The sequence below is a fragment of the Scyliorhinus canicula genome, chromosome 3 (assembly GCF_902713615.1).
Source record: "Scyliorhinus canicula chromosome 3, sScyCan1.1, whole genome shotgun sequence".
Taxonomy (NCBI): Eukaryota; Metazoa; Chordata; class Chondrichthyes; order Carcharhiniformes; family Scyliorhinidae; genus Scyliorhinus; species Scyliorhinus canicula.
Genome location: NC_052148.1, coordinates 52,920,045 through 52,939,104, shown reverse-complemented (window position 1 = coordinate 52,939,104; position 19,060 = coordinate 52,920,045). Strand labels below are relative to the sequence as shown.

Here is a 19,060-nt window from a genome sequence, read left to right as displayed (position 1 = left end):
GCTACAACAAATCACCTTGCCCTACATCCCTATTCGATTTAATTACAATTTATTTAATTTAGAATTTCAATTTGGTTTACCTTATGCCACTAATCTTTATCACATAATCACAGAATCACAGAAGGATACAACACAGAAGAGACCTTTTGGCCCATTGGGTCTGCACCAAAAACTTAAAGACAGCTGACCTGCCCACCTAATCCCATTTGTCAGCACTCGGTTCATAGCCTTGACTGTTATGACATGCCAAGTGCCAATCCATTTTAAAGGATGTGAGGCAACCTGCCTCTACCAACTTCCCAGGCAGTGCATTCCAGACTGTCACCACTGTCTGGGTAAAAAAGGTTTCCCTCAATTTCCCCCCCCCCCCCCCCCAAAACCTCTGCCCCAAACTTGAACTTTTGTCTCCTTGTAACTGACTGTTCAACTAAGGGGAACAGCTGTTCCCTATCCACCCTATCCATGCCCCTCATAGTCTTGTACATCTCGATCAGGTGGTCCCCCTCAAACTTCTCTGATCCAACGAAAACAAACCAAGCCTATCCAACCTCTCTTCATAACTTAAATGTTCCATCCCTGGCAACATCCTGGTGAATCACCTCTGCACCCCCTCCAGTGCAATCACATCCTTCCTATAATGTGGCGATCAGGACAGCACACAATACTCCAGCTGTTGCCTCACCAAAGTTCTGTATAACTCTAATATGACCTTCCTGCTTTTGTAATCTATGTAATCTTTACTTCCAGCAAATTCTGTTTTCCTACTTAGCTTTCACTTCCAAAGTCCGTAGGGTAGAAGTGAGAAAGATTCACCTACCAGTCACTGCCTTGCAATATCACACAGATGTATTCACTCTATACTGTGACGCTACTGCAACTTACGCCTAGTTCTTCTGCCTTGGCCTGCACTTGCCCTCACTGACCTGTGGATGCAGGACACAGCAAAATGCTACCACTACCAATGCATCCATAATATCTGTAGCTACCTCCTTTAAGATCCTTGAGTGCAAACCATCAGGTCCAGGCAACTTGTCAGCCTTTAACTCCATTAGTTTGTTGAAATCTGATTATCTGGTGATGATGACTATTTAATTCCTCCCCTATATTTTTACTATTTTTGGGATGCTTGTGGTATCCTTTACAATAAGGATCAATTCAAAATATCTATTTAACTTCTCTGCTATTTCTTTGTTCCCCATAATTACTTCCCCAGTTTCTTTCTCTAAGGGGCCAATGCAATCTTTTACTTTTCTCTTCATTTTAAAATGCTCTTATTGTGGAACTAGCAACAGCGCAGCTCCCGGATAGCCCCGGGGAAGTACTCAGGGAGTCCGGTAATAATAGCTTCATTGAGAATTTGGAGGCAGTTTCGCCAACACTTCGGGTTGGGGGCAGGGTCAAGGGACATACCGATTTGGGGGAACCACAGATTTGATCCAGGGAGATGGGATGGAAATTTTCGGAAATGGGAGGAGAAGGGGATTAAGGCACTAAAAGATTTGTTTCTTGGGGGTCGGTTTGCAGGATTGAAGGAGCTGGAAGCGAAGTGGCTGGAGCAGGGGGAAATGTTGAGATACATGCAGGTTTGACATTTTGCCAGAAAGGAGATACAGAGCTTCCCGGAGGAGCTGGCCTCCACATTGCTGGAAGAAGTGCTGACAACAGGGGGACTGGAGAAGGGGGTAGTGTCAGCGGTTTATGGAGCTATTTTGGAAGAGGCAACGGCACCACTGGAAGGGATCAAAGCAAAGTGGGAGGAAGAGTTGCGAGAGGATATGGAGGAGGGGTTCTGGTGTGAGGTGCTCCAGAGAGTGAACATCTCCAGCTCGTGCACGAGGTTGGGGCTGATACAGCTGTAGGTGGTATATAGAGCACACCTCACAAGGGCGAGGATAAGCGGATTCTTTGAAGGTGTAGAAGATGTGTGTGAACGTTGCGGGGGGGTCCCCGCAAATCACATTCATATGTTTTGCTCCTGTCCAAAGCTGGAGGATTACTGGAAGGAGGTTTTTAGAATAATTTCTGACATGGTGCACGTGAAACTGGACCCGGATCCTCGGGAGGCCATATTCGGGGTGTCGGACCAGCCAGGGTTGGAAACGGGTGCGGAGGCAGATGTTGTAGTCTTCGCCTCATTGGTCGCCCGAAGGTGGATCCTGATGGGTTGGAGAGCAACCACTCCACCCTGTGCCCTGGAGTGGCGGGGGGGGACCTTTTGGAATTCCTGACTCTTGAGAAGGTTATGTTTCAGCTGAGGGGAAGGATGGAGGGTTTCTGCAATTCATGGGCATCATTCATTATGCACTTTCAATAACTGGATAACATCGAACATTAATTTGGGGGGGTAGCTGGGAGGGTTGGGGGGAGGGAGCCTGTGAGGGTTAATGGTGACTATGGGTGATTCCTGATTCCTTTTTGCCATTTGTTTATGTGAACATGCGGGCTAATGTTTGGGGTTTGGTGGAAGGATGGGATCGTTGTTATTGATATGGGGATTGGCATATTTGTTATTGTTGGTGGATGTAAATTTGGGAGAAAATGTGAAAAAGGAGGAGAATAAAAATATTTTTTCAAAAAATGTTCTTATTGTCTGTTTTTATGTTCCACACTAGCTGTCCCTCATAGTTTATTTTCTCCTTACTGGATATTTTTAGTCCATCTTTGCTGCATTCCGAATCTATCCCACTCTTCTGGCTTACCAATACCCTTTTCTATCTAAATATGTTTCCGCATTCAACTTAACTTCCTTGGTTATCCATGGTAGGTTTTTCCTCCTCATTGGGATATATTTTGTTGGGAGTCATAAATGATCTCCCTAAAAGTCTGCCACTTCTCAACTATTGTCTTATAAACTAATCTTTATGACCAGTCCACTTTGGTGAATTCCATCCTCATGCCTTCATAATTTCCCATCTTTAAGTTTAACACTTATCTTTGAATCCCCGTTTTCACATGTTCAAGCTGAATGCTTAATTCCATTATACTGTGATCACCACTTTGTAGCTACCTGGGGTGGCCACTGCCCAACACAAAATGGAAGATTACAAAGAATGCAGGCAAAATGGACATGTTGCAAAAGCAAGCAGCTTGCAAAAGGACTTGTGTATTCGACTGCTGCAGAAACCAGACAGCACTGTGAAGGAAAACAAGTTAGCATACTAATGAGGCGATACCCGGTGATTCCCAGGTACAATGGAAACAAGTTAACTCAAATCGCTACATTGAATAGAAGGCCAGACTTCTCGGCGCCAAGAGAAGTCCAAAACAATAAGCCCCAAAACCGCCGAGTGATCGAGGGACTGCCCCGTTATTGGGGAAATTCAAATCAATCGATTGGGAAGAGACCCAATCGATTGCGAGTGTATAGAGGGTCCGCCCAGGTGGGCGCAAGACCCTGGGAGAGGTATAAGACAGAGACCCCGACCCCAGCTCGCTCTCTTGACCAGCTCCTCTTAGCCTGCGCTCTCCTTGACCACCGTTGCAGCAAAAGACCTTGAGAAGGGGAGGCCTGGTCAGCAGCCGCCATCAAGTAAGTGTCATACAACGCACGCTATGAGAGTAGACACTCCTGACCCCTTTAGTCCACACCGACTGGAAGCCTGCGGATCCAGGACAAAGCTAGAGGCTGTTGTTCCCTGATCCGGCAGTTCCCTTATCCAGATAAGTATTTGGCCTGTTAGTGGTAGGATTAGCCTAGTCTTGTCGTTTTATATGCATAATTAGTAGATAACTGTATTATAATAAACGTGTCTTGTTTGAATTTACTACCTGGTGTATGGAGTTATTGGTCTGAACTTGAACTCGAGACTTGTGGCGGTATCTTACGATACCTTGCGACTCTAGAGCTAAGGAACGAAACAGAGCCAAATTGAGTGTAAAGCGCACTCACCCAGAACGAGCAACAACTTCCAAGGGGATCCATAACCTTGAGATAATTTATTAAACGTACTTCATTATATCAGATCCAAAATAGCCTGATCCCTAGTTGGCTCTGTAAAATATTGCTCCAAAAAACAACACCGAATACACTGCATGAATTAATTCTCTTGGCTGCCATTCGCAATTTGATTATCACAATCTGTATGAAAATTAAAGTCACCCATTATTAATGTAGTGCTCTTTTCTCATGCATTTGTTATATCTCGATTTAAACTCTTTCCTGCCCCGTGGCTACATTTTGGGGGCCCATACAAAACTCCTATCACTCTCTTCCTTCTTTTGGTATTTGTCACTTCCACTCAGATCGCCTCCACATCTTCTAGAGGAGTCAACCCATCATCCTGAGGCCTCACCCTGTAATTTGTCATCTCTTCAGCACAGAAAAGGAGACCTTCATGAACACTTTTATTTGAGGCACCTCCAAAACTCCCTCTTCTCTCGCAGCACTCAACCCTTCTATCCAGACATTATGGATGGCCCTTCTATTGGGCATCGCTCTTCCCTTGTCTGCTAGCTAATCTTCATTGCATGATGTGGGTAGCCAATTAGGAGACGGCCTTATCTGTATTAAACAACTCACTCGTGGAGGAGACTCCATACATATCTCCATCCTCAATGATTGGCGAGCCCAGGACATCAATATTAAAGATAGGGCTGAAGTATTTGCAACCATCTGCATCCAGAAGTGTCGAGTGGATGTTATCTTGGCCTCCTCCTAAGCTCCCCAGCATCACAGATGCCAGTCTTCAACCAACTTTGTTCAATCCACGTCATACCAAGAAATGGCTGAAGGGACTTTGTACTCCAAAGGCTATGGCTTTGACGACATCCCGCCAATAGTACTGAAGATTTGTGCTCCAGAACTTGCTGAACCTCGACCCAACAATGCGGAGAATTGCCCAGGTATGTTCTGTTCACAAAAAGCAGGACAAATCTAACCCGGCTAATTACCATCCCATCGGTCTACACTGGATCATCAGTAAAGAGATGGAAGGGGACATCAACAGTGCTATCAAGTGGCACTTGCTTAGCAATACCTGCTCATTGGTGTTCACTCTATGTCGAGGTATTTACATTGTGTATTTATCGTATGTCCTATGCTTTTTATGTATGGAAGAATCTGTCTGGGTTGTACGCAGAACTATACTTTTCACTGTACCTCAGTACACGTGACAATAAATATAAATATAAATATAAATCAGTTTGAGTTCCGTCAGGCCACTCAGCTCCTGACCTTATTACAATCTTGGTTCAAATGTGGACAAAAGGGCTGAACTCCAGAAGTGAGGTGAGAACTGCATTTGACCAAGTGTGGCATCAAGGAGCCTAAGCAAAGCTGAAGTCAGTGGTAATTGAGGGAAAACTCTTCACTGGTTGGAGTCATGCATAGCCAAAAATTTGTGGTTGTTGGAGGTCAATCATCTCAGCTTCAGGACATCACTGCAGGAGTTTCTCAGGGTAGTGTCCTAGGCCCAACCATCTTCAGCTGCATCATCAATGACCTTCCTACCATTATAAGGTCAGAAGTGGTGATGTTAGCTGCTGACTGCACAATGTTCAGCACTGACTCCTTAAATACTAAAGCAGTCCATGTCCAAATGCAGCAAGAACTAGAAAATATTCAGGCTTGGGCTGACAAGTAACATGCATGCCACACAAGTTTCAGGCAATCACCACCTCCACAGGCGCTGGAATATGGTCACCAGGGGCTTTTCACAGTAACTTCATTGAAACTCACCTGTGACAATAAGTAGTTATTATTGTTATTATTGCTCATACCACCCCCTTTTCCAGTAGAAAATTTGCTCAGCAGTTCACCGACATTCAAAAGAGCAGCCCCATCTCAATAATAGGCTGGGGCAGGCTTAACAAGTTGAGAGTGCGACTTCCACCCCTCATGAACAGAAAGTCCTACCTTTGAGTACAGCCAGCCAATCTGATTGACCAGCAACTGATTGACAAGCTCCTATAGCACCAGAACATGGTAGTGGCCACTGCTGGGACTACAAGGGAGCCCGAGAAGAAGGTTGCACATACTGGAGTGAAAGGTGAGTTCAGGTTTTTTGGTCAGGGAGGAAGAAGGGACCCTAGTGGGGCTCAGCTTCAAGAGGCAAGGGAGGAGGCACTAAAAGTGGTTGACATCTTGAGGGGGTTCACGCAGGGGCACAGGGAACTCTCCCCCAAAGGAGTTACCCCCCTTCTTTCCTGCCCTTTACCTCAAGTTGGAAGAGTAACGGGCTGTCCACCTTCCTTCAGCCTTCCACATCAATGTATTATGGTAGTGGAAGCTGAAAGAGCGGCCTAAATCGGCCTCAGGGTTGGTGGCTGGCTGACACATTACTGTAATTATGCAGGGCATTTCGTGGGCGAGCAGGTAGGTGGAGGGCTGGCCACCCACTTGGTTTTATCTGCTCCCCCTCCCCCATATCCTCAAATACATTTGTGGGAGCCCCTAAAATTCTCCTAATTAAGTCTGAAACAGAGTTGACGGTTTTGAGTTTTGCAAGTGTGGTCATCAGCCTAACTGAGATCGGCAGTCTGAGGCACGTCACAGACAAGTGACAATATTGGAGGGAAGAGAGGGGCTTTCAGCAATTGCTTGGGCCAACTTTGGTAATGTCTTGGCAGCAGATCTCTTCACTGTTGGTGACGATTCCATGGAGACAATAACGTTAGTTGAATGAGTAGACATGTAAATGAAAACTTCAATAAATGCAGGTGGTATGCTGTGAACTTAATAATCATTATCATTAATATAATTAATTAAGTAAACATATATACACAGCTCGATATTTGACCCTTTGAAATTCACTAATGAGGCAGTATATTGGAGTCATGGTTGGCTTCCTTCAGGCTGTTAGGTGGCTTTGGATTTCAGAGACTGAATATTGTGCGCATTGATGGAACCATCAATTCAGCGATCTGAACAGAGGCTTTAATACACTTACAACAGAGCCAGCCTATTCGTCGTTGAACTTCAGATGAACTGGCAGGCTGGCTCTAAGGCACTGATCTTTATACATCGGTCCCAGGGGGAGGAGTCCTGGGCGGAGCCAAGGGAGGAGCCCAGTACAAACTCTTGCGTACTCCCAGAGCGACTCCCCCCCTGGTGGTCGGATAGTGCAACTGCACTTACAATGGTGGATAGTGAACATATATACATGGAGTTATATTGGCAACTATATACAGCATTGATCTTACAACGGGTAGATAACGAACATATATACATGGAGTGATATTGATAGCTACATATAGTGTGAATCACATTCACCACACGCAGATCGGGTCTGATTTAAATGACATTTTCCCAATAGGTTTATTGGACAGTGGGTCTTACCTAAATGGTTTTGCTTGATAACAGCATCCGAGTGCATAATAGAAGAGGAATGAAGATGCTCTGATATTTTAATTCTGTGTCTGGAGCATTATCATAAAAGTGGGGGGTGGAGTCAGTGATGCTGTGTTTAAATTAACCTGACACAGGGAGTACAGAGGTTGTTGCCATGTGAACATAAATTTAAATACAAATAGTGTGCAGACGATTGAGTCATCTTCCTTGTTGTCTATGTACACCTTAATTTTAATAGCCAGTTTTTTTTTCATTCATGTGGCAACTCTGTGCTGGTCATGATTGCAATATTAAAACATCACATGCTGTTATGCTAATACTAACAAGGATACCGTAGTTAAATTACCCCAGGATGTCTTAAATCATGACCTTCAGAGTTGAATTTCGATATCACTGAGATGGCCACATTATTTTCTCAAAGATATTTGTCAGTGGGAGGGCAATTCTATCTTTTCAATCCAACTATTGGAGAAGGTATATTTTTATGTGTTAACCATGCTACCTGTATGACAGTCTACCTTTAAGTAATGTTGTCACAGGTGGCAGAGTGCCAATAAGGAAGTACAAAAATACAGCTTTGAGTTTCAGGGACAATTAACAAGGCTGTGCAGTCTGGACCGGAGCTAATGGGTCTCTACAGATCATAAACTGAAAAATACTTCAACGAGCTGCAGTGAAAAATATGACCATGCTGCTTGGTTTGGATCATTTGCCTTCAAACGTTTTATATCGGTAGCACCTCATTGCCAGGTGCGGAATTACAGGTACATCTGGTTTTCAAAGCTTTCATTCCACCTTTGAAAGGTGAGTGGGACGTCCGTTTCAGTTATTTTTTTCTGGAAAACGTAACAATCGTTGCACATACATGAATTTTCCGCCTAAAGAGCATGGCTTGTGTTTTGTGACGAAAATGAAACATTAAGAAAAGAAGAAAGCTATCAATTGTAATTTAAATTCCTGTCAGAAAATAGCTACAATTTATTTTTTTAATCAGCAGGAATTTCTGAATTGGAATTCAAACACTCCAGTGCACAATTGGGTATATCTGCAAATTAAATCATTAGAAACTGTGACATTGTATTGCTATTTGGGTGTAGCTTTGGGTCTGGCCTTATATGCCATTCAATTATACTCCTGTGGTCAAAGGGTAAGTGTGTGGATGAGGGAGGGAACACGAGCAAGGCCTCCCTAATGTTTCTAACACAGGTCTGGGGTCTAGGGGCTCCTAATGTGGCTGGGGTTGTGTGTGAAGAGCAAGGTTTGTCAGCACAACTGCCTCGCTGGATTACACTCTGAGAGAAGGCAGGAGAGTCCTGGTAGGAATGCGGGAGTCTGGAGGGGTTTGGGGGTCCCAGGATGGAAACCTTAACTGATTGTTGGTCTCTCTCCTTCTCCAATTCTGTTCAGTCAAAACAATGTTTCCTGCTGTTGATTCCACAGAGGCTGCCCTCAGTTTTCTTGTGGCAGCCAAGGCAGGCAGATGCTGTAGAAGGCAGCAACACCAACTCAGGCTGGAGGCAGCATCCCATGTTCAGGGGGCCGCCACACACCCTGAAGGCCGGCCATCTGTCAGGCTGAGGAGGGACCCAGAGGGGAGTCCAGTGACAACCAAGGTGCACAGGCGTCTGTGATCATTCCGTGAACTGATGGACAGCAAATGCCGGAGAGGAGGAGGAGGAAACCTGCTCCCAGCCCTGACTATCCATCGTCGGGATGCCCCAGCCCCATGGGGCAATCGATGGCATGCATGTCGCCATGCAAGCACCGAGGCATCAGGGAGTGCTCCATATTAACCTGAAGGGGTTCCACTCCCTGGGCCTCCAGGCATCTACTGGGACCAGTGGCCCAACCTCACATGAGGGATCTCCAGATCGACAGCATCGAAACCCTGCAAACTACATCCTCCATTTTATAAAGCCTATCCTCCAACATCGATCTCTGCAGAGACCCCGGGCAGGTTCGCCTCCCGCCCAGCCCCGTTTTCTAATGCGCCGGTAGTGGGATCCTCCATTCTAACAGCCGGTCAATGTGGGGTTTTCCATTGTAGCCATCCCAAGCCATCAGGAAACCCACAGGTGTGGGTGTACTGTCAGTGAAGCGGATGATCCTACTGACGGAGAATCTCGCAGCCTATGTGTTTGTCCTTTGATTGTCTGTTTGTGCGTGTATGCATTCTGGTTTTTCATTTTTAAGAAGAGATAGAAAGTTATACTTCTAGAGTACAATTGTATACATGTGCCAGCTCATGTAACCTGTTTTCAAAAAGACATTTAATTTTATAATACATCAATCATTCTGAGTTTATTGAAAGAAGCCAGGTTAAAATTTCTTTTATTGTGGTTCGAACAGCAGTGAAGGTAAATAATTGGCCATTTTGGTAATTAAATTAAACTTTTAGACTAATAGTGTGACCTGCAGAGTAGTGGGGCAAGAGCGACGGTGCATTCCTCTCATCCCAGTCATAACAAGATTGATAAGCTTCATATTTTTAATTTATTCTTGGTATATGGGCAGCATTTGCGTGTTCTGCCTTTATTGTCCTTCTCCAATTGGCCATGAGAAGACGATGGTGAGCTGTATTCTTTAAGAGCTGCAGCCAGTGTGGTGAACTTACCCCCACTGTGCTCTTAGAGAGGGAGGTCCATGATTTTGACTCAATGATGATGCAGGAACATTGATATATTTCCAAATCAGGATAGTGTGTGATTTGCAGGCGGCGGTGTTCCCATTTGTCTGCTGCCCTTGCAAGTGGTACAACTTTTGGTGATATGTCTGTGAATAAGATTGTATGCAGATGGCAATGCGACTTCCAACCAGCTGGTGGTGCCAGACCTTGGTCACATGATGTGGCAGACTCATCAGTTGGTAGTAAGACGTACACAAGGATAGTCGTACATCGGGCAGTTCCAGCGCAATCTAGTTTGTATAGCATTCTGCATGTTATCCTTCCAAGTCTTAAATAATAAATTATTAATCCAAGTAACTCATCAACAGTTCTGGATTTGGATTTGGATTTTGTTTATTGTCACATGTACCGGGGTACAGTGAAAAGTATTTTTCTGCGAGCAGCTCAACAGATCATTAAGTACATGAAAATAAAAGAAAATACAAAGTAGGGCAACACAAGGTACACAATGTAATTACATAACACTGGCATTGGGTGAAGCTAATGGGTGTAGTGTTAATCAGGCCTGTCCATAAGAGGATCATTTAGGAGTCTGGTAACAGCGGGGAAGAAGCTGTTTTTGAGTCTCAGACTTTTGTATCTCTGCCCAATGGAAGAAGTTGGAAGAGTGAATAAGCCGGGTGGGAGGGGGTCTTTGATTATGCTGCCCGCTTTCCCCAGGCAACGAGAAGTGTAGATGGAGCCAATAGATGGGACGCAGGTTTGTGCGATGGACTGGGCTGTGTTCATGACTCTCTGAAGTTTCATGCAGTCTTGGGCCGAGCAGTTGCCAGACCTGATGCAGCCAGATAGGATGCTTTCTATGGTGCATCTGTAAAAGTTGGTAAGAGTTCACGTGGACATGCTGAAATTCCTTAGTTTCCTGAGGAAGTTGTGCTTTCTTGGTGATCGCATCGACGTGGGTGGACCAGGACAGATTTTTGGAGATGTGTACCCCTAGGAATTTGAAGCTGCTAACCATCTCCACCTTGGCCCTGTTGATGCTGACAGTGATGTGTACAGTACTTTGCTTTCTGAAATCAATGATCAGCTTTTTAGTTTTGCTGGCATTGAGGGATAGATTGTTGTCGCTGCACCACTACACGAGGTTCTGTGGGCGAAATTCTCCGCCCCCCACGACGGGTGGGAGAATAGCGGGAGGGCCTTCCCGACATTTTTCCCGCCCTCCCGCTATTCTCCCACCCCCCCGCCGAAGTCCCGACCCGAATCGCTGCTGCCGTTTTTTTACGGCCGGCAGCGATTCACAGCTGTTAGATGGGCCGAAGTCCCAGCCCTTTCCGCCGTTTTCACGAACGGCAAACACACCTGGTCTTGCCGTTCATAAAAACGACGTCACCAACTCGCTTTTTATAACCATGGCACCGATTGGCACGGCAGTACCACGGCCGTGCCAAGGGTGCCATGGGCCCGCGATCGGTGGGCACCGATCGCGGGCAGCGGGCCCGATGCCCGCACACTACTTGTCCTTCCGCCGCCCCGCAGTATCCATTCGCGGGGCGGCTGAGGGGCAACCCGGCCCGCGCATGCGCGGGTTTCGCGCAAAAACGCGATGACGTCACCCGCGCATGCGCGGGTTGGAGTCTTCCAAACTGCGCATGCGCGGCTGACCTCATATGACGCGTCAGCCGGCGCTAACTCCAGTAAGCGGGCTTAACGATTTTCGTTAAGCCCGTCTTGCCGGAGCCTACGGCGTCGGGCTACTAGCCCCGACCGGGGACCAGAATCGGTCCCCCGTCGGGAAGGGGCCCGCCCGGGTTTTACGGCAGCTTTACGATTTCTCCCGTTTTGGGAGAATCTCGCCCTCTATCTCCCTCCTGTATTCTGACTCGTCGTTATTCGAGATCCGTGAGCATTCTGTGATTATGTGAGATTCTGTGAGTATCATTGCGGCAGCAAGGCCACAGAACACAACTCAGCTTGTAGGTTTAGAAAGTATTACCAAAGGTGCCTTGGTGAATTGCTGCAATGCATCTTACAGATTGGACACACTGCAGCCAATGTGCACCAGTGCTGGAAGGAGGGGATGTTTGAGGTATAGGTGGATTGCAGAACAAGTGTGCTGCTTAGTTCTAGTTGGTGTTGAGCTTCTTCTGTGTTGTTACAGCTACATTTGTCCAGGCTAGTAGAAAATATTCAAAGAAGCTGCAAGATTTCCCAGTGATGAGATTAAAAAGTGAAATAAACATTTCCTGTGTGAGAAAATAATTTCTATTAACCTGAACAAGCACAAGCACTAGTCATGCTTATAAAACAACAAACTAATTAAGGAATCATATAACAAAACAATGATAAAATGTTTCCTTTCTTTGTCATCTAAAAAGGTAACATCTTTATTGCTGTACAATGTACTGCACCGAGCCTAGAATGGTGGAAAGCAACAGCCATGAAGCAGGAGGAAGAAAACTATACTATGGTTCTGCCACGGCTCAAATTAAAGAAGAGACAGAATATATAAAAAAGGTGAAATAATAATCCTAATGACTCATAAACTACTGTGTGCAGATGTACTGACTTCTCATCACTTCAAACATCCAATTGCGACTCCTATGATGATTTATTTGGTTAATACATGGAGCATCAGCATTGCCCACCACAATGAAACTGATGTGAAAGAAGATCAGGCAAAATTGGCCCTCTTGCGCCTTCACGGCATGACTATATGAAAATCAGCTGCTGTGAGTTTGGGAGCAGTGTGGAGATTTGGGAGCAGGTGAGTGGCGGGGGATCAGCAAGAGAAAAGTGACAGCAACATGGGCAGCGCATGCTACAGTCAGTCTTGCTCCACTATCTCGAAGGGGCTTCAAATGGGCCTATGGCGCTCCATTGCCTGAGAGTGCAGTGGAGGCAGGGTCAACAGGGGCTTTCATAAGGCAATTGGATCACTATCTGAAAAGGGAAAAAAAATGATGGGCTGTGGAAAAAATGCACTCGGTGCATTTCTCCCTCAGAGGGCCAGCACAGACGCAATGGGCCAAACTGCTTCCTTCCGTGCCGTAACCATTCTATGATTCCACGATTTTCATAGGCAATGAGCCTAACAAGAGTTTTGGGTTAGCATCCTAGTAGATTTCGAATGCAATGCTCTCCCAGTCCAAGAACAATGTGCCTGCCTTTAAATAATGGCTGCTGAAGGTTCCAATTTCTGGAGGCACATCTCCACAGATTTGTGGATACTGTGCTACTGCAATATTGAACTGATAAGCAGCTTCCATTCAGTAACGTGTTCTGCCCAGGCAACAATTGAAATCTGAATAACCTCAAGGTATTGAAGCAATTAGATTTGATTGTTTTGAAAGGAAAGGCTATTTTAACAACAAATTATCAGAAAATAATACATTGTTCAATGCATAGTGCAGTAAACCTACATTAGAAAACAATGTATTGCTTATTCTAACTGAAATATTTAATATGAATGCGTGAGACCACGTCAAGGCAAAGGCCCCCAGGAAAACCTGGAGTTAATTTATGTGCAAGTTTGATTCAAAGGTGTCAGTTGTTCAGATTTTGCTCTTTCTATCTAGATGCGAATTACATTACAAAAAATGCGACAACAACTCTTTGGGAATGAGGATGGAGTGATTGACAGCCAACAAACTCAAGAGATTAAGGTACGCTGAGTTACATTATTTGCATTTTCTGGTTTAAATGATACTAAGTGAGAATCTCTGGAGTGAGCACTATCCATAGACCATAAGATACAGGAGTAGGATTTGGCCAATTGGCCCATCAAGTCTGCTCTGCCATTCGATCATGGCTGATATGTTTCTCATCCCCACTTTCCTGCCATAACTCCTGATCTCCATATTAATCAAGAAATCTACTGTAAACAATTACCAGTGGGTTCCCATACCGGCCTCCTCGAACAGGCCGAAATGTGGTGACTAGGGGCTTTTCACAGTAACTTCACTGAAGCCTACTTGTGACAATAAGCAATTAATATTATTATTTGTTCATACAAGAGCTTGGGCGCAATTCTCCCAAAGGGAGACAAAGTGCCGACGCCGGAGTGAAAACCGGAGTGTTTCACTCCAGCGTCGGAGGCCGCTCCTCGCCCCCTATTCTTCCCCCCCGGGGGGCTAGGAGCGGCGGCACGTCAATTTTGGGCGCTAGGCCTTGGCGCCCGCGTCAAAGTGGCGCCGCCTGAATGACGCGGCCGGCAGCGCCTAAATGACACCACCTGCGCATGCGCAGGTTGGCGTCCTCCCTGGGGGCGCCCCGCAAGAATGGAGCATTGATCTTGGGGGGCGGTGGAGGGAAAAGAGTGCGTCTTTTAGAGACGCTAGCCCGACGATCGGTGGGCACCGATCGCAGGCCAGACCCCTCCTGAGCACCCCCCTGGTGCTCGTCCCTCCCTCCCCCCCCTCACAACCCCACACGCAGTGGTCGTGCGCTGTTCACGCCGGCAGCGACCAGGTGTGGTTGGCGCCGGCGTGAACCGGTCGGATTAGGCAGGCCGCTCGGCCCATCCAGGCCAGAGAATCGCCGCTCGACCGTTAGAAACGGCGAGCGGCGATTCTCCGAATGGCCTGTCGTAAAACGCGACACGCCGTTTTTGGGGGGGTGGGCGAATCACGTGCGGGTGCCAGGGCGGTGTGTCGTGAATTGCCCGGCACTCCCGCAATTTTCCCACCCGGCGTGGGGGTCGGAGAATCGCGCCCCTTATTTTTAATCAAGCCACCTGGACAGTCAAATGGGTAATTGAGTTTTAACGTGGCCAGCAGATTGGATTTCTCTCCTTTGTAAATATGGCGGATGTAAGGTTAGTGGGGGCAGGCTTTGTAGCCACCTGCCCAGTCATTTGCAAATTATTTTGGCATTCCCCCTGTGATGGTTCCACCTGTACTATGGATTGGTGTCATAGTGTATGGGGTAGGATGATTTCTACAACAACAGGGTCGTGCCAACTGTTACCCAGGTGTAGAGCCTTGAAGATTGACCGACCAAACCTACAGATGGAGGAGAGTGAGTCTGCCCCTTCAATTGAAGCCTCTTCCCTCAATTCTAGCAAAGAATGGGTGCCAGCAAAACATGAGTGGAAGTAATATCCATCACTTGCTCAAGGTGGTCAAGACAGAACTTGTGATGAATGATCCCATTCTGGTATTTATTAACTTATTTGAATATGCTTTCAATGGCATTGCTTTCAGAGGGAAATGCAATATGTGCAAAAACAGGCAGAAATCCAGCATAGACACATAGAAAATAGAAGCAGAAGGAGCCCATTCGGCCCTTTGAGCTCGCTCCGCCATTCATTGTGATCATTGCCGATCATCCAACTCAATAACCTAATCCGGCCTCCGCCCATATCCTTTGATCGTCTTCACCCCAAGTGATGCATCCAACTTTTCTTGCAAACATACTATGTTGTGGCCTCAACTACATTCTGTGATAATGAATTCCACAGGCTTACCACTCTCTGAGTGAAGAGGTTTCTCCTCATCTCTGTCCTGAATGGTGTACCCCATATCCTCAGACTATGAATCCCTGGTTCTGGACACACCCACCATCGGGAGCATTCTTACCTGCATCTACCCTGTCTAGTCCTGTTAGAATTTTATAGGTTTCTATGAGATCCACCCTCATTCTTGTGAACTCCAGTGAATATGCAATCCTAACCGACTCAATCTCTCCTCATATGTCCGTCCTGCTCTCCCAGGAATCAGTCTGGTAAATCTTCGCTGCACTCCCTCTAGAGCAAGAACATCCTTCCTAAGATAAGGAGAGCAAAACTGCACATAATATGCCAGATGTGGTCTCACCAAAGCCCTGTATAATTGCAGCAAGACATCGCTGCTCCAGTACTCAAATCCTCTGGTGATGAAGGCCAACAAACTATTTGCCGCCTTTTTAAAAAAAATGTATTTTATTCCAAACTTATTCAAAAATATAAAAGCATCTATAAATCAAAGAACATTCTCCACATCTCACAGTTCATGTCCCAAAGCCCTCCACTGATCCCCTCAATTCTAACTTAATCTTCTCCAGCTGGAGAAAGTCGTACAGGTCCCCCAGCTGGGCCGCTATTCCAGCAGAATCCTTCGCTAGGCAACTAGAGAGGCGACGGTTACAACGTTGGCCTTCCTCCTCTCCATTAGCTCCGCCATTTCTGACACCCCAAAAATCGCCACCATTGGGTCTGGCCCGGCCTCTACCCCCACAATCTTTGATAACATCCCAAACACCCCCTCCTAGCATATCTCCAATTTCTCACAGCCCCAGACCATATGCGCGTGATTTGCTGGCCGTTGCCCACACTTCTCATACTCTTCTGCTACCCCCAGGAAGAACCCACTCATCCTCGCCTGGGGCATATGCACCCTGTGCACCACCTTAAACTGAATCAAACTCATCCTCGTGCACGAGGAGGTCGAATTCACCCTGTGCATTGCCTCACTCCACACTCCCCATCCTATCCCCTCCCCCAACTCCTCCTCCCATTTCTCCTTAATCCTCACCACCTGCGCTCCTCCCTGCTCCCCCAGCCACCCGTATATATCCCCAATTTTACCCTCTCCTTCCATGTCCATGAGCAGCAACAGCTCCAATAGTGTGTATTCCGGCAGCTTGGAAAACCCTCTCCATTCCTTCCACGCAAAGACCCTCACTTGCATATACCTGAACTAATTTCCCTTCAGCAGCTCCACCCTCTCCTGCAGCTCTTCCAGACTTGTAAACCTCTTCCAGTTATAGACCCCTCGCCCTCACCAGCCTCACCTCTCTCCACTTCCTATACATGCCACCTGTCTCCCCTGGTTTGAACCCATGTTTCTCACACAACGGTCCACCCTGGAGTGTCTCCTCAACTGGTTCCAACCCTAATCGTGGACTGTACCATCGGGCTCTCCGTGTATCTCCTCAGTGCCAGCGTATTAGCACCATCACCATGACTCTCAGGCTGGACCCCATCCAGGATTACTCCTCCATCATAACCCATTTTACCCCCTCTCCTTCCTACTGTTGCCTCACCTTCTCCACATTGGCCGCCCAATAATAATGCAATAGATTTGGTAACGCCAACACCCCCTTTCTGCCTCTGCCTCTGTAGCAGGGTCCTCTTCACCCTAGGTACCTTTTTAAAAAACTAATCTTTATTGTCACAAGTAGGCTTACATTAACACTGCAATGAAGTTACACCCCCATATAGTGGGTATATTGGGCAGCATGGTAGCACACGTGGATAGCACTGTGGCTTCACAGTGCCAGGGTCCCAGGTTCGATTCCCTGCTGGGTCACTGTCTGTGCGGAGTTTGCCCATTCTCCACGTGTCTGCATGGGTTTCCTCCGGGTGCTCCGGTTTTCTCCCACAGTCTAAAGACGTGCAGGTTAGGTGGATTGGCCACCTAATCCTGTGACCAAAAATGTTGGGAGGGGTTATTGGGTTGCGGGGATAGGATGGACGTGAGGGCTTAAGTGGGTCGGTGCAGACTCGATGGGCCAAATGGCCTCCTTCTGCACTGTATATTCTATGAAACTCTATGAAACTACTATGCATTAAAACTCCAAAATCGCTGCATCCAGTTTCCAGAAAAAGGTCTTTGGAATGAAGATCGGGAGGATCTGGAATACAAATAGGAACCTTGACGGAACATTCATTTTTACCACCTGAACCCTCCCCGGCAGTATCAGGTGTAACGTATCCCATCTCCTAATGTCCTCCCTTACCTCCTCCACCAACTTTGTTAGGTTCCAATTGTGCATCGTCACCGACTCCCTCGCCACCTGAACCCCCAAATACCTGAACTTGTCACTGGAAACCTGAAATGGCAACACCCCCAAATTGGCTCCCCTGTCTGCCTCATTCATCGGAAACACCTCACTCTTTCTGACTTTCCGCTTAAAGCCTGAGAAGGCCCCAGACCTCACTAGTATCTACATAATTCTCCCTATACTCTCCAATGGATCCGATATGAACAGCAGCAGGTCGTCTGCATACAGTGACACCCGGTGTTCTCTATTCCCCCTCACAATCTCCTGCCACTCTACTGACCCCCCCTAAGGGCCTTCGCCAAGGGCTCTATTGACAGCGGACAGCCCGATGCTCCATGCACTCATCTAGTTTATCTGTATGCTCGCCAGCGAGGCCACGTCCAGCAGGCGCACCCATGCCACAAACTTTGGCCCAACCCATAACATTTCCAGAACCTCGAACAGGTACCTCCACTCCACCCTGTCGAAAGCGTTCTCCGCGTCCATAGAGACCACTACCTCTGGTACCTGTCCCTTCGATGGGGTTACGACCACATTTAACAACCTGTTGCTGCGACACATCAGGGAGGGAGCGAGGTACCTGGACACTGTGTCGCAGGAGTTGCAGGAAGAGTTGCAGGAGCCTCAGCCCTTGATCCTGTCCAACAGGTTTGAGATTCTTGCTCCCTCAGTGGAAGGGAACGGAACTGCAGGGAGGATCAGCAAACTGAACAAGGCGCCGTGGTACAGGGAGCTGTCTAAGTTGGGGGGAGATAAAATATCCTATTTTCTAATTGGGGACAGTATTGTTAGGAGCACTGACACTGTTCTCTCAGACCAGGATCGAGAATCCCAAATGTTCTGTTGCCTACCTGGTGCTCAGATTTGGAATTTCGCAGCTGGGCTGCAGCAGAACTTGGATTGGGAGGATAAAGATCCAGTTGGTGTTTTCCACATAGGTACATCGACATAGGTAGATCAAAGACAGAGGTTCTGCTAAGGGAATATAAACAGCTAGGAGCTAAATTAAAAAACAGGACCTGAGCCACAAACTAATTGGCACAAGGTCAATAAGATTAACAATAGTAATCTTGTGTCACAAGTAGACTTACATTAAACTGCAATGAAGTTACTGTGAAAATCCCCTAGTACCACACTCCGGCGCCTGTTCGGGTACACTGAGGGAGAATTCAGAATGCCTAATTCACCTAACAAGCACGTCTGTCAGGACTTATGGGAGAAAATCAGAGCACATGGAGGAAACACACGCAGACACGGGAGAACATGCAGACTCCGCGCAGACAGTGACCCAACCCAGGAATCGAACCTGGGTCTCTGGCACTGTGAAGCAACAATGCTAATGAGTGGCTCAATGAGTGGCGTGGGAGAAATGTGTTTGA

At 46.9% G+C, this 19,060-nt stretch overlaps 1 protein-coding gene across 2 annotated transcripts in view; it reads left to right on the top strand.

Annotated features, from left to right (window-relative positions):
• Positions 1–7,851: 7,851 nt before the first annotated feature.
• LOC119962656 (coiled-coil domain-containing protein 68-like) overlaps positions 7,852–19,060 on the top strand; it is an 83,907-nt gene continuing 72,698 nt past the window's right edge. The window contains exons 1-3 of one of the 2 annotated variants that reach the window (XM_038790531.1): positions 7,852–8,052; positions 12,296–12,434; positions 13,496–13,582. In XM_038790531.1, the coding sequence (XP_038646459.1) occupies positions 12,318–12,434; positions 13,496–13,582 (204 nt within the window). In that variant the 5' untranslated portion in view covers positions 7,852–8,052; positions 12,296–12,317. Of the gene's footprint in view, positions 8,093–12,295; positions 12,435–13,495; positions 13,583–19,060 lie in introns of both variants that reach the window. The other variant, XM_038790530.1, reaches the window with a different exon arrangement.